This window comes from Labeo rohita, chromosome 21, assembly GCF_022985175.1.
Source record: "Labeo rohita strain BAU-BD-2019 chromosome 21, IGBB_LRoh.1.0, whole genome shotgun sequence".
Lineage (NCBI taxonomy): Eukaryota > Metazoa > Chordata > Actinopteri > Cypriniformes > Cyprinidae > Labeo > Labeo rohita.
Window position 1 is genome coordinate 5,149,214 of NC_066889.1, and position 15,167 is coordinate 5,164,380.

General features: G+C 36.5%; 1 protein-coding gene across 1 annotated transcript in view; it reads left to right on the top strand.

Annotated features, from left to right (window-relative positions):
- LOC127152831 (short transient receptor potential channel 5) overlaps positions 1-15,167 on the top strand; it is a 56,880-nt gene that overhangs the window by 26,523 nt on the left and 15,190 nt on the right. Inside the window, exons 4-7 of the mRNA XM_051093687.1 lie at positions 3,170-3,506; positions 6,998-7,137; positions 7,267-7,589; positions 11,202-11,397. Of these exons, the coding sequence (XP_050949644.1) occupies positions 3,170-3,506; positions 6,998-7,137; positions 7,267-7,589; positions 11,202-11,397 (996 nt within the window). The remainder of the gene's footprint in view (positions 1-3,169; positions 3,507-6,997; positions 7,138-7,266; positions 7,590-11,201; positions 11,398-15,167) is intronic.

The window sequence follows — 15,167 nt, forward strand, 5'->3', positions numbered from 1 at the left end:
GGGGTGAGTACATTATCTGTAAATTGTTGTTCTAGAAGTGGACTTCTTTAAAGGGGTCATCGGATGCTAAGTTCACTTTTACATTGTTTGAACATTAATGTGTGTTGGCAGTGTATGTACAAATCTACCCTATAATGATAAAAATCCATGCAGTGGTTTTTAATTAATCTGTAAAAATAATATCCCCTTTTTCAAATCGAGCCATTCTCAGTGGCGTCACACCGACAGAGGCCGCTCCCACGATAGTTGATTGACATGAGCGTTTTACCTCAGATCAGCTGTAACAGTCCGACCTCTTTTGTTCTGATGCCGGAGCAGGGATGTAAGTTAGACAAGAATATCTCAGATTGAGCGATTGAGGTGTTGTGTTGCTGGATGTAATAATGAATGTAGTGGTCGTCATTTACTCCTGACATCTGAGCTGCTGAAGATGCAGTGGATTACGTTTGTTTGTGAAGGGAATGCGCCTCCCGATTTACATATATCCGTCTATGTTCATGCAAATCATTCGTGATCCAGCTTCACTTACAGCAGAAGTGAGTATAAGGGGTTTTTTTATGAATCTTTGTGATCGCCTTTCCTAATAACGTGGTAGTTAGCAAGTTTAGCGGCTAAATGCGGCTAAAGCAAACAGGCTCGTCACTCCACAGAGAGAAGAGAGGGGCGGGGCGAGCAGAGCTCATTTGCATTTAAAGCAGCCTCGACCAGAATGAGATGATTTTTGCAGAGCTGATTTTGGCAAGGTAAAAAGGGTGTTGTTTTACACAACCATTGAGAATTTTTAACCAAAGTATATTATAGACTTTTCATTAACCCTAAAGACTAAACCCTAAAAGGCATGCATATTACTACCATATTAGGCACATATTAATGCTTCATTCTGGGTTATGGTTAGGCTTGGCCTATGATAATTATGAGCTAAAACTGGGTTTCTATCTCACATTGGCAAGGGTATGCATGGGTGTGTAAGTTAAATTAAACTTGAAAACTTTTATTATTATCATAAAAAAACAAGAGTTTAGTCAGAGTGCAAGCTCATTCTCCTTGTGGCATTTTATAAGCAGCTTACGAGATAAATATACATTAAAATGCAGTGTTTTAATCAACCTTAATGTCAGTGAAGCGTGACTACAGCTGTAAACTTTTGTCTTGTCCTCAGATATCAAATTAGCTTTCACAACATCATGTTGCCTTAATAAGTGTATCATATTTTGGCTGTGCATCAAATGCAGTGGGAATCATATTAAGTCCTTGTCAGGCAGACATTTTATCGATCCTAGTGTTTTTTGTTTTCCCCTTATTCATCAACAATGCATCTCTTGCTGGTAAATTAACAAAATCATAAAACAAAAATGAAATACAAAAATTAAAATAAGTTACAAACAAATAAAACAAATACTAATATGAAAAATTAAATTACAAAACCATTAAAGAAAGGAACTTCTTATATTTCCCTAGAAATTGTATCATGAGATGAAGGGCTTTCATAAGAGCTGTTGTTTTCTAATGCTCATAGAATCATTTCAGAATGTTTTCATGAGAGGTGACAGTTCAAGTTGCATTGCATTTTGAATCATTCGTCTGTTTAATAGGAGCCCACAGCAGAAATGACTCCTTTCATAAAACATAATAATATTGCAAAGCAATGTAGGTCAGGCGGCAAGAGAAAATGTGATGTGAGAAACATTATTTATATGATTATTATGGACAGGCACATCATTTCACACCTGCGTTGTGTAAAAGGGATCCATTTCTGTTCGTTTGAGTTTTTTTTTCTTGCAGTGCTACAATATAAATCTCAGATAAACTATAACATTGTGTTTGAACAGGAGGGGTTGTGTTGTGTGCTATAGTGGTCTGGTAGAAGAAAGTTTGCAGGTTTAAACCTCACAAGTGTTGATTTGTGAATCATCATCACTGGGCTCTTGATAATAATAATAATAATTTTGTACTGACCTGAATAAGATATTTCACATAAAAGATGTTTCTTTGGTTTTTCAGCATTTTTGTTTATTTGAACTCTTTCCGACAATGACTGTATGATTTTGAGATCCATCTTTTCACACCGAGGACAACTGAGGAACTCATGTGCAACTATTACAGGAGATTTAAATGCTCACTGACGCTTCAGAAGGAAAAGCCATGCATTAAGAGCTGGGGTGTAAACTTTTAAACAGAAAAATGTATTTCTTATTTTTTTCATTTTGTGCTGCCCTTCAGAAGCTACAGAAGATACTAACATGTTTCCCAGAAGACAAAATAAGTTAAATTTAATTCCAAAAGTTTTAACCCCCCCACCATCCCCGGCTCTTAATGCATCGTTTTTCCTTCTGGAGCATCAGTGAGCGTTTGAACCTTCTGTAATAATTGCATATGAGTCCCTCAGTTGTCCTCAGTGTGAAAAGATGGATCTCAAAATCATATAGTCATTGTTGGAATAGGTTAAAATACACAAAAATGCTGAAAAACAAAAGAATTTGTGGGACCTAAAGGATTTTTCTGAAGAACAGCAGGCAGTTTAACTGTTCAGGACAAACAAGAGACTCATGAACAACTATCACTAAACAAAAAACACAGCTGTGGATCATTCACGTAACACAGTTTTAAGAATCAAGTGTTTGTAAACTTTTAAACAGGGTCATTTTTATAAATTCAACTATTATTTTCTCTTGTGGACTATATGTAAACATCTTTTATGTAAAATATCTTATTCAGGTTAGGACTTAATAAAAAGTAACATGCTTTTAGTATGATCCCACTTATTTTTGTAAAATAATTAACATTTTGCAGATTCTGCAAGGTATGTATGTAAACTTTTGACCTCATCTGTATCTGTCATCACATTTGTATAGTAATCTTTAAGATATTTTTATTTTTGGGGAGGCATAATACAATACAAAATAGCATAATACAAAAAATTCAATTAAGTTACCAAAAATGAGTTCAGAAGTGTTAATTCTGCATGAAAATAAATAGTATAATAATAATTAGCACCACAGAATTACAGAAGAACTATAGAAAATTAAGAAACAAATTTTTGTTATATTGTGTAATCCTGTCAACACTTTTAATGCATAAATGTCAAGCAGTTAAAATATTATGCCAGATACTGAGTACCTCTTTATCTGTATTTGTTATGAATCATTCCACTATTATTATGTTCTCACAGTTTGTAGCTCAGCCCAACTGCCAGCAGCTCCTGGCAACACTGTGGTACGACGGGTTCCCAGGTTGGAGACGACGTCACTGGGCAGTGAAGCTTGTCACTTGCTTCATCATTGGCCTGCTGTTCCCTGCCTTCTCCCTCATATACCTTCTGGCTCCAAAGAGCACCCTGGGAACCTTCATCAAGAAACCTTTCATCAAATTCATCTGCCACACTGCCTCCTACCTGACCTTCCTCTTCCTCCTCCTCCTCGCCTCGCAGCATATTGTGCAAACTGATCTGCATGTACAGGGACCTCCGCCCACCATCGTGGAGTGGATGATCTTACCCTGGGTTCTAGGTAAGACTTCTTTCGTACATTTGAGTCCAACAGATTTATCTTCGGAATACAAATTAAGATATTTTTGATGGAATCCAAGAGCTTTCTGACCCTGCATAGACCGCAACGTACCACCTTCAAGGCCCAGAAAGGTAGTGAGGACCTTGTTAAAATAGTCCATGTGACATCAGTGGTTCAACCATAATGTTATAAGCTACGAGAAAACAAAAATTAACAAAGGTCTTATGGGTTTGGAACAATATGAGGGTGAGTAATTATTTGACCCTTCGCAAAAACCTGCCGACAAACAATGCCGCTCTCACACTACACATGTTCTCACACACTGAAAAATACATTGTGTAACAAAGAGGAAACTAACAAGATGTCAATACACACAATTTTTCAAGTTTAAGTCCACCGAAGGTAATCTACTCTCCTGTCTGATTTGTTTGTCAGACATGGTGGACTCGGCGTTATGATTGGTCAGATTGCCTATCAATTAAGTTGTTTGCGAAGGGTCAGTTGACAAAATTTTAATTTTTGGGTAAACTATCCCTTTAAGTCCTTCTATATGGGTTAAAACTATTCTGCTGTCACAATTTCTCGATTCAGTTTGAGTACTCACACAATTTTGCCTGTATCGAGTATCTGGCAAAATACCGGAAGTGGCTCGTTCCATGGATGAGAATCCCATGTAATGCATTATAAGACAGTTTTCCAAGGTTGTATGATATATTAAACCCTTTTAAAAATCGTAATAAAATATAATGCTATTGTGAACTAAACGCTACTATATGATTAAATATATGCATGCAGGTTATAATATATGTGCTTTATTATAAGCACAATATGCATTGTGAGTTTGGGTTTATTATAACGTTCATCTAGGAGTGCTACGTGCGTCATTTCATCAGATTATCAATTATAAACTTATGCAAACACATATGCTAACTGTTCATGGTGTGATGTCCATATATTCAAGAAATTACAGTGGCTGTAGCATTTCTATGTAAAGAAATGGCCAAATATTAAAGATTAAGAGGACATTTGACAATGTCAATGTCACAGCTTCAAAAACAAGTCCAGTACTTTTTGATGATTTATTATCATCAATATTATTTATTATCAATTATTTATTACCAATAATTGAGCCTGCAACATATTAAACTGAAACTACCCTTTAATCTGAAAAGCAAAACAGAAAAAACAGAAGCTATTTTACAAAGATCAGCAAACTGAAACAAAAGTGGGGGGAAAAAAACTCATCTCCAATATCCTGTGAGCAGAATAGGATTCGAGAGATGGAAAAGGAGAAAACACAAGAGCTTTAAAGGGGAGCTGTAAACATTGACAAAAAAAACATTAAAAATTAGGCTAAAAGAAAGTCATCCCAGTCCTCCAAGTCTACTTCTATCATCGCTTGGATTACAGCGTAACGCGCCTTCTTTTTCACGTTACGTCATCAATCCGGAAGTCGGCCATTGCGGCTGCATTGAGAGTAAACAATGCCATTGAACTGAACGGAACTCTTGAAATAGCTTGGGGAAAAAACAGAGAAACGAAAGTAATTCACTATGTCAGGATAAGAAATGGAAGGAAGAACTGTGGAGTCATCAGTCCGCCACAAAGAAGGCAGATCGTACGGATGTTTACCACCTATTATAGGGCTGGACAATATGAACTGCCCTGTAGCCCGCACACGTCGTACATTCACTGCACTGCATTCATGTTCCAAAGTGTAATCTGGGTGGAAATATTACAGTATTATTATATCTAGTCTGCAAAAGGCTGTTAACAGCTGAAGACGGACATAAAGAGGATCAATCTCACTGTTCACGATGCATGAAATATTGGAAAAAAACTCCTAAATAATGAATTGGGGGTATGAGTTTATATGAATGTGTCTCTGAGGGGAACTGTCAGATTTCAGAAAGGTTTACATGCTGTTTTCTTTTCATCTAGCATCTGTTTAACGCATTATAAAGCGTAGCGCATCTTTGTGTGCAGCAGTAACCAAGGAAACACTCTTGCTGATTAGCGTTGAGCACAATAAAACAACTTTTCCTGCTTACTAAGTACTTCTCTATATGATTTGGCAGCTCCCACATAGTTTCCGTGGTTTAGACAGCATAAATTAGTAGAACAACGTCTTCAGTGGTGCACTAACCGTGCAACCAGTGCTTCCGTCTACATATTAGTATCGCCACAATGGCCGCGCATCCGGGTAACTGACCAGAATGTGATGTCGGTGCAAACCCTCTATTGAGGATTTTTTTATGCAACTTTACAGAAAAAGAAGCCCAAAACTCTGATTAGATCTTAGAAGTGTGAAAACAACCGTCAGGTCGTTCGCGCCCTCTGCAAGCAATTGTTATAATGCATACTGTACATTAGCTCTATTGTTTATAATACGTTACGTATGTATTTTATTTTGAACTAATTATTATTGCCTCATTGCTATTATATACGTGTTTTAAGTCATTTTAAATGCTATTATTTGCTTAGATCTATTTTTATTACTACAAAAAAATAAATTATAACTATCCAATTACTTGGTTAATTGTCAGAATATTCGACTGATTATTCGATTACCAAAACAGTCGTTAGTACATTAAAGTATTTTTGATATTATATTAAATATATATAATACAAAATCCTTATGTAGAAAATGATTAGGTGGACACTGTTGTGCTGGAATCCAAAGTGTGAAAATATCCATTTAGCTCAAATAATGAAAAAACGCTGATCTGTAACATTCATTTAGTTGGCTCATTTCTCAAGCAGTAAAACTGGTCGCCTGCACAGGAAACAGATACGGCTATGGTTTTATCCCATAGCCGTAAATGAATGCTCATGAATTATTGATATCATAATTTATTGACCTCAAGACAAAAGCAGAGGAAATCATATCTCAAGCCCCAGTTCAGGATTGATTACACCAGGGCTCAATCATGATGGCTTGAGGTTTTCTCTCAAAGCACACACAAGCCCAGAAGTAGACACAAGTGGATGCTTGAAACAAATGCTCTGTAGTCTGGAGAACAGGTGCAATCAGCAAGAACAGAACTGGCTTTATTTCTGTGAATATAAACATTAGGCACTGGAGCAATGAAAATGCCTAAAAATATTTATTGTTGCAGGTAATTAATTTTGGAAACATGTAACAGAAGCCCTGAGGGGAAGGGAGGGACAATTTAGTTTTTAAATATATGTTTTCTAGTATTTTTTGCCTTTTGATCTAAAACAAACAAAAAAGAAAAGTAACTAAATTAAATTATTAAATTAAAAAAAAAAAAAAAATAATAAAATAAATCCAAAAGGCAAATGTTTATTCTCATACACTGACATAACTGGGAAAAATACAGAAAAAAAGAAACTATGTAAAAGCAATAACTTTAATGTAGTAACTATAAAATATTTATTGTTCACCTCCACCTAAAGTGGACAAACTGCACTTTTTGTACTGTTTTGCAGTTATTTTAATGTTTTGTTTTTCTTTTTGGTTATTGCAGGCTTCATCTGGGCGGAGATTAAAGAGATGTGGGATGGCGGTTTCACAGAGTACATTCATGACTGGTGGAACCTGATGGATTTTGCGATGAACTCCCTCTACCTGGCCACTATATCTCTTAAAATGGTGGCCTACTTTAAGGTTGATACAATCATTTTAATGCAAGCTACAGCACTGGAGTTGAAATCATTACAGAACACTTATAGTTTCAGCTTATGCTAGAAACTACAACTGTCTTCATTTGTCCCTCATACCTTCTCTCTCCATCAGTACAACAGCTCTCGTCCCCGTGTGGAGTGGGAGATGTGGCACCCTACGCTTATCGCCGAGGCTCTCTTCGCCATCGCCAACATCTTCAGCTCTCTGCGTCTCATCTCTCTGTTTACCGCCAACTCTCACTTGGGTCCACTGCAGATTTCTCTCGGCCGCATGCTGCTGGACATCCTCAAGTTTCTTTTCATCTACTGTCTGGTGCTGCTGGCCTTCGCCAATGGTCTCAACCAGCTCTACTTTTACTATGAGACGAAGGCGTCTGAAGAGCCCAACCACTGCAAAGGAATCCGTTGTGAGAAGCAGAACAATGCCTTCTCTACGTGAGTGAAACACACTGTGAAATTAGAAGTAGAATGCCAAGGCTGAAAAGAAGCATACTTGAGCATACTTTTAAAGAGGCTATTATATCATAGGCTTGATTCTTCTGTGTTATTTCCTGAATGATCCACAGCTGTGTATTTTTGTGTATTTGAACAACTGAGGACAACTGAGGGACTCATATGCAACTATTACAGAAGGTTCAAACGCTCACTGATGCTCCAGAAGGAAAAACGATGCATTAAGAGCCGGGGGGTGAAAGCTTTTGAACAGAATGAAGATGTGTACGTTTTTCTTATTTTGCTTAAATATCATATTTTTTTTCCATTTTAGTACTGCCCTTTAGAAGCTACAATAGATACATGTTTCCCAGAAGACAAAAGAAGTTAAATTTACCCTGATCTTCAAATTTAAAAATTTTCACCCTTCGGCTTTAATGCATTGTGTTTCCTTTTTGAAGCATCAGTGAGGTGAATCTTCTGTAATAGCTGCATATGAGTCCCTCAGTTGTCCTCAGTGTGAAAAGATGGATCTCCAAATCATACAGTCATTGTTGGAAAGGGTTCAAATACACAAACATGCTGAGAAACCAAAGAAGAACAGCGGACAGTTTAACTGTTCAGGACAAACAAGGGATTCACGAACAATCACTAAACAAAAAAACACAGCTGTGGATCATTCAGGTAACAACACAGTATTAAGAATCAAGTGTATGTAAACTTTTGAACGGGGTCATTTTTATAAATTAAGCTATTATTTTCTGTACTAAATTAAAAGCAACATGCATTTGTATGATCCCTCTTATTTTGGTAAAATAAATTGACATTTTGCAGATTTTGCAAGGTGTACGCTGCCCTCCAAAAGTTTGGAAACACCCCTGGCAAAGTATGGTTTTGGACGATATCAGCATAAATCCTTATTATTTTTTGGTGCAAATACATTAAAGTGACTTGACATTATCATTGAAGATCAGCAATAATAATTTTCATTTTGATTACATAATAATGGCAATATATACAAGTCAAAGTCAGACATGCCCCTTTGCCAGCTGTGATGCCTGGTTACTGGTTTAAACTTGGCCCAGGTTCTTAAAATTTTTTTGGGTCAGCACACCTTAATAGCTTAAACAATTGATTACCAATTAAGTTTAGAATACAATGAATTTAGGCCCAGATTGTGCAGAGCTGTAATAGCTGCTAATAAGTTTTTTCTATGTATAAACTGTTTATCTAAACAATATGTTTTTGTAGTTTGTGCTGTCCCTTATCAGTGCAAAATTATCACAATAAAGAATTTATGCCAATATTGTCCAAAACCCCACTTTTCTAGGGCGTATCCAAACTTTTAGAGGGCAGTGTATATAAATTTTATAAAACCTCAACTGTATTTGTAATGATAAAATTGGAATTTATTGATTTCAAAGATAAAATATATTTGATCTTAACACAATAACAATTATTTACAATGTACTTTAAAGTAAAATTTGATATTTATTTGACATTATAACAAAGAGCACAGTTCGCTAAGTACATTTAAGTGGCCTTTTATTCAATTAGCATTATATTATCTGCAAGTATACACACACACACACACACACACATATATATATATATATATAGATCGTGACCAGTGGCTGTCATGGTCCAAAAATAACAAATATCCTGCTGAAAAGAGCAGCTTAAACCAGCCCAAACTTTTTAAATCTGGTTTTAATCTGTCTCCTAGTCAAGATGGTCTTAGCCATTGTAGCTGGGAGACCAGCTGAAAAGTGAGCAGTCAACAGACCAGCCTGACTATTGTTTTCTCAGAAAAATGTCTAAAAAAAACGGTCCATACAACTTTCCTTTTCCTACTTTTCGAGTTTTATGAATACAAGATAAATTTGTGCCTAGACTGAATGGGGCTTGCTAAAAAAAACTGTTTTGACAGCATTAAAGAATTGTCTTTAGCTGGTTTGAGGTAATCTAGTTGGTTTCTGAGCCTGACCTGAACCTGAGCTGGTCAGACTGCTCTGTTGGCTGGTTTTTAGAAAGGTTTTGGGTTTACAGCTAACTAGCTGAGCACCAGCTGGACTAGGCTGAGAGACCATCGTAAACCAGCTATGGCCAGCTCAGATATTTTAGGTGCAGCATCCTTTTTGTGCTCCTAGAGTCAGATCAGACATTAGATGATAATGACACAGCTCAACAGTCGAGCTCCCTGCTTGGCTTTGCAGTAACAGAGATCTTATAGCTGTGCTAATAATCAGAATAAATGAACTGTGATGCGCATATTACAAAACCCACACCGACACTTCGGTCAGCTTGATCAATGAATATAATATGGCCAAGATGCCACACGTAGCTTAATGCTGACCTCCCACAGAGGTCAAAATGAGGAAGAAATGAGAACCGAAACGAGAGTGGTAATGGTTATGATCTTCCTGAAGTTCCACATCATAGCATGAGCCTTGCAGAATCATTTGATCTCAGAGGACGAAGACAAAATTATAGAGCAGTGCATCATCCATCAACTGTTGTGTAATGACGAGAATCTGTTGCTCAAGGCTGTGCGGTAATAATGTGACCAAAAATGAGAAGAGATTTCAATGAGAACAATATATTTCAAAACTACCGTTGAGAAGGCAAATATCTGAATTGTTTCCTGTAAAAACAGTCAGAAAAACTTTTCCACTTTTTCTTCCCTGTTTTTCCACTATTATCCATTTATTGTATAATAGGATGTGGAATTTTAATTGAATTGGCTGCTCCCACTAAACTGAATAGAAATTTGAATGGCCCATCCGTCCATCATCCATCCATCTATCCATTCATCCATTTATATATCTTTCATTCATCCATCCATCATCCATTCATCCATACATCCATCCATTTATACATCTATCATCCATCCATCTATTCATCCATCCATTCATTCATCCGTCCGTCCATCCATCCATCCATCCATTTATACATCTATCATCCATCCATTTATACATCTATCATCCATCCATCTATTCATCCATCCGTTCATTCATCCGTCCATCCATCCATCCATTCATCCATTTGTACATCTATCATCCATCCATCCATCTGTCCATCCATTATCCACCTATCCACCTATCCATCATCCATCCATCCATTTATACATCTATCATCCATCCATCCATCCATCCATCCACCTATCCATCATCCATTAATTTATACATCTATCATCCATCCATCCATCCATTCAAAACGGGTTTTTAAAAAACATTTTTTTCAAAACATTCAAACAAACATTTGTCAAGTTTGTTTGAGAAACTTTGCATTTGTAGTTATAATTACTTAATTGTACTTTTATAAGTATTTGGTCATTTACAGTAACTTACAGTGTCAAAATGTTTTCAAGGTAAATCAGCCAACACGTCTTATGTTTGTCTCTGCTTATTAAGCTGAAAGAAGAAAGTAAATAATCACTGAGAAAGTTGATTCTTTCAGTTTGTGTGTTTTCTTCTTAGCTATATTTAATAAAAGCGGTATGTAATATTTACAAGTTGCAGGCTGTTGATAATAGTGCAGGAAAAATGACTCAAAACCATTCCAATTCAATTCCCCAAATTAATTCCCCAATTATTTCTCTCTTTCTCTTCTCAGGCTGTTTGAAACTCTCCAGTCTCTCTTCTGGTCTGTGTTTGGGCTGCTGAATCTGTACGTTACCAACGTGAAGGCTCGTCATGAGTTTACAGAGTTTGTGGGGGCCACTATGTTTGGCACTTACAATGTCATCTCACTGGTGGTGCTGCTGAACATGCTCATTGCTATGATGAACAACTCCTACCAACTCATTGCTGTAAGTGCCATACACTATTTTGACCTAATATAGGATTAGTTCTTTCTTCAGTCGAAAAGAAATTAAGGTGTTTGAGAAAAACATTACAGGATTTTTCTCCATATAGTGGACTTCAATAGGGATCAGTGCGTTGAAGGTCCAGGGTCTTGTCTAGCTAAATGTCATTTTCTAAAAAAATTAAAATGATATACCTGTTAACTACAAATGCTTGTTTTGAACTAGCTCCACGATGCTTTACACAGTCACACAATTAGGTCTTTGTCTGTCTTCAGTTCAAAAGTGTAGGGTGTATAGGGTGAAAAACTCTAGGTTGGTAATGCTGCCTACATCACTTGTGACCTTTCCAACTTGATTACGTAATGCTTGAAGTCAAGATAAACATCTGTGTTTAAAAAGTATATACGTTTAATTTTTTTTTAGAAAATGACAGATCGCTTCACTAGATAAGACCCTTAATTGCTTATCTGGGATTGTGTAGAGCCCTTTGAAGCTGCATTGAAACTGCAATTTGGACCTTCAGCCCATTGGCTCCCATTGAAGTCCACTATATGGTGAAAATTCTTCTTCAAAAACCTTAATTTTTTTTTTCGGCTGAAGAAAGAAAGACATTAATATCTTGGATGACATGGGGGTGTGTAAATTAGTATTTTTTTTATTCTGGAAGTGAACTAATCCTTTAATGTCTGAAACCAGCTGTAATCATACTGTCTTCAAATGTGGCCAAAAAAGGGCCAAATTCACAAAAAAGAGCCAAATTCGTGAAATGTTCTGAAATAGCCGTGTGTCTTGTTTACATGACAGTTTTTCCAAGTCACTTTGGTGCATTTCTCGAATCATCCTTAATATTTGCAAAGAAGTATGTGCATTTTACAAAACTATTTGTGCAAACATCACAACACAATGGATTACCTGCAAAAGCCTGTAACGTACTTAAAATCATTAGTTCATCTCTCAAAAGTATTTGTCAATGAATATATCAGTGCCATCAGAATGAAAGTCAAAATGCTTAGTCATGTTGTCAATATAACAGTGCACTCTGTTACCTGATGTAAACTGTCAACAGTTACTGTATTGAAATGCAGAAAGCTGCACTATGTATACCATATATCCATGTCAAAAGTACAAATTTACACATTGCTGTATGAGGGATATTGACTGAAAGAGACTAGATAGGATGCACAGTTACACTTTTACTAGTCATCTGACAAAAAAAAAAACACATTACAATGTCATTGTGATATAGAAAAGAAAAAAAAAACATTGGCACAAAGGAAGAATACAAAATTACAAAAGAAAACACAGGGAACACACCTTCGGCAGAACTTTGCTTTTGCATGTAGCACTGTATGAGGAATTTCAGAGAACTGGTTTATCATTGGTTGATCTACAATCTCTTCATTAGTGAAAGATCAACTAGATCTTTAATTGACTTAAACGATGAACTACTGATGTTTTGATGGGTACGACTATAACACAGAGAACTATATAATACATTTTGAGCAAAATGACATTAGCCACTGATAATGTAGGAAACTGCAGACAAATTTACATAATCAATAGCATGAATGTACCAAAGCAACTTGTTCAAAAGAATGAGAAACTGCTATTATGATGTTCACAAGTGACTAGATGATGTGGAGGGTTGAACAAGTAGTTCTGAGAATTTCATTTCTGCACCAAAGAAATGCACCAAAGCAACTGAGAAAAACTGTAAGTCCATTTGCTAGGTATGAATAATATCCTGCTAAAAAGAACATTTCAAGCCAGCCTAAGATGGTTTGCTCTTTGTAGCTGGGTTAATCCGGTCTTAATCTGGTCTCCTAGCTTTGCCAAGATGGTATTTAGCAAGTTTAGCTGAGCGACCAGCTGAAAAGTGGCTAAAATCAGTCAACAGGTGACTAAATAAAGCCTTTAAAAATAAGAAACATAATAATGTGCATTACTGATAAAACTAACAGCTAAAAATTAATCACTAAAAATGTCATGTGGTGTAACCAAAATCGCTATAGGCTGCTCTGGAACAAATAACTGATTAATGAGACAAAAGACTGCCCATTAGATTTACCATAAACAAATTATATTTCATGTTTAACCATAGAGACATCAGAGCCAGTGGCAAATTCCAGAAGATCTAGCCAAGGTGAGGCTGCTCTTCATGAGCGCTGAACACCCGCTGACGCCCTAAAGCTCACATCTCTGAAAACACTAAAGCGAATTTTCAAGGAGATGTTATCTTTATTAACAAACCACATATTTAAAGTCTAAACAAGTACATTTTTACCTAAAAAGTTTGTAAAAATACTTTCTGTGAAACAAAAACAGTACTATTTATAAAATTATAGTGGATTTAGGAGTCCGCCATGACACTCACTGCGAGAAATACCACAAGCAGAGTGATACAAACAGTGAAACGGTTGGAGTTCTGATATCACTAGGATATTGCACTACTCTTAGCCAATCAGATTTGAGGACCAGAAAGAACTGTTGTATAAATCTGTGTACATTTTTAAAGAGAAATCAATAATTATTAATTCATAAATTAGTTTTGGGAAGTTGCACCATGTGACATTTTTAATCCTCTACAAATGTCATAAACAGGGCAAATTATTTGATATCAAGTGTCAAGTGTGACAATCATGAGAGTGTTTAGGGGCCCTATCTATCATATAATGTTGAGTTCTACAGGGGTTGGACAATGAAACTGAAACACTGGCCAATATAGTGTTGGAGGTTTCATGGCTATATTTATGCAGCCTGGTGGCCAGTCTTTACTGATCGCACATTCCACCAATAAGAGCAGAGTGTGAAGGTTGACTATGTGCACCCAATAGCTCAAACATTGTACCCTGAAGGTGGTGCCGTGTATTAGGATGATAATGCACCAATACACACAGCAAGACTGGTGACAAGAGTGATTTGATGAACATGAAAGTAAAGTTAAACATCTCCCATGGCCTGCACAGTCACCAGATCTGAATATTATTGAGCCACTTTGGGGTGTTTTGGAGGAGCGAGTCAGGAAATGTTTTCATACACCAACATCACATAGTGACCTGGCCACTGTTCTGCGAAAGGAATGGCTCAAAATCCTTCTGGCTACTGTGCAGGACTTGTATTTGTCATTCCCAAGATGAAATAATGCTGTACTGGCTGCAAAAGGAGGCCAAACGGCATACTAATTGTGGTCTAAACCCAGGTGTTTCAGTTTCACTGTCCAACCCCTGTATGTTTATACATGTTTTCTGAACATGAATTCCCCTCAAAAATGTTTAAAATTCTTACATTACATAATGTTTTTTGTACAGTCATGGCCAAAAATATCTTGCAATTCTTTCAGAAAAAGCAACCCTTCTTTGAGAAAATTGTTGCAGTTGCAAATGTTTTGGTACTCATGTTTATTTTTGTTGTTTGCATTGGAACAACACAAAAAAACAGAGAAGAAAAGTCAAATCTGATACAATTTCACACAGAACCCAAACAATGCACTGGACAAAATTATTGGCACCTTTAACTTAATATTTGGTAGTACCACCTTTGGAAAAAATAACTGAAATCAATCGTTTCCTGTAACCATTAATGAGTTTATTTGAAGGATGCCTTCTCCCAACTGCCGTTTTGAGATCTCTCCACAGGTGTTTTGTGGAATTCAGATCTGGACTCATTGCTGGTCATTTCAGAATTCTCCAGCGCTTTGTTTGTAACCATTTCTGAGTGCTTTTTGAAGTGTGTTTCGGGTCATTGTCCTCTGGTGGAGACGCAGCTTTCTGACA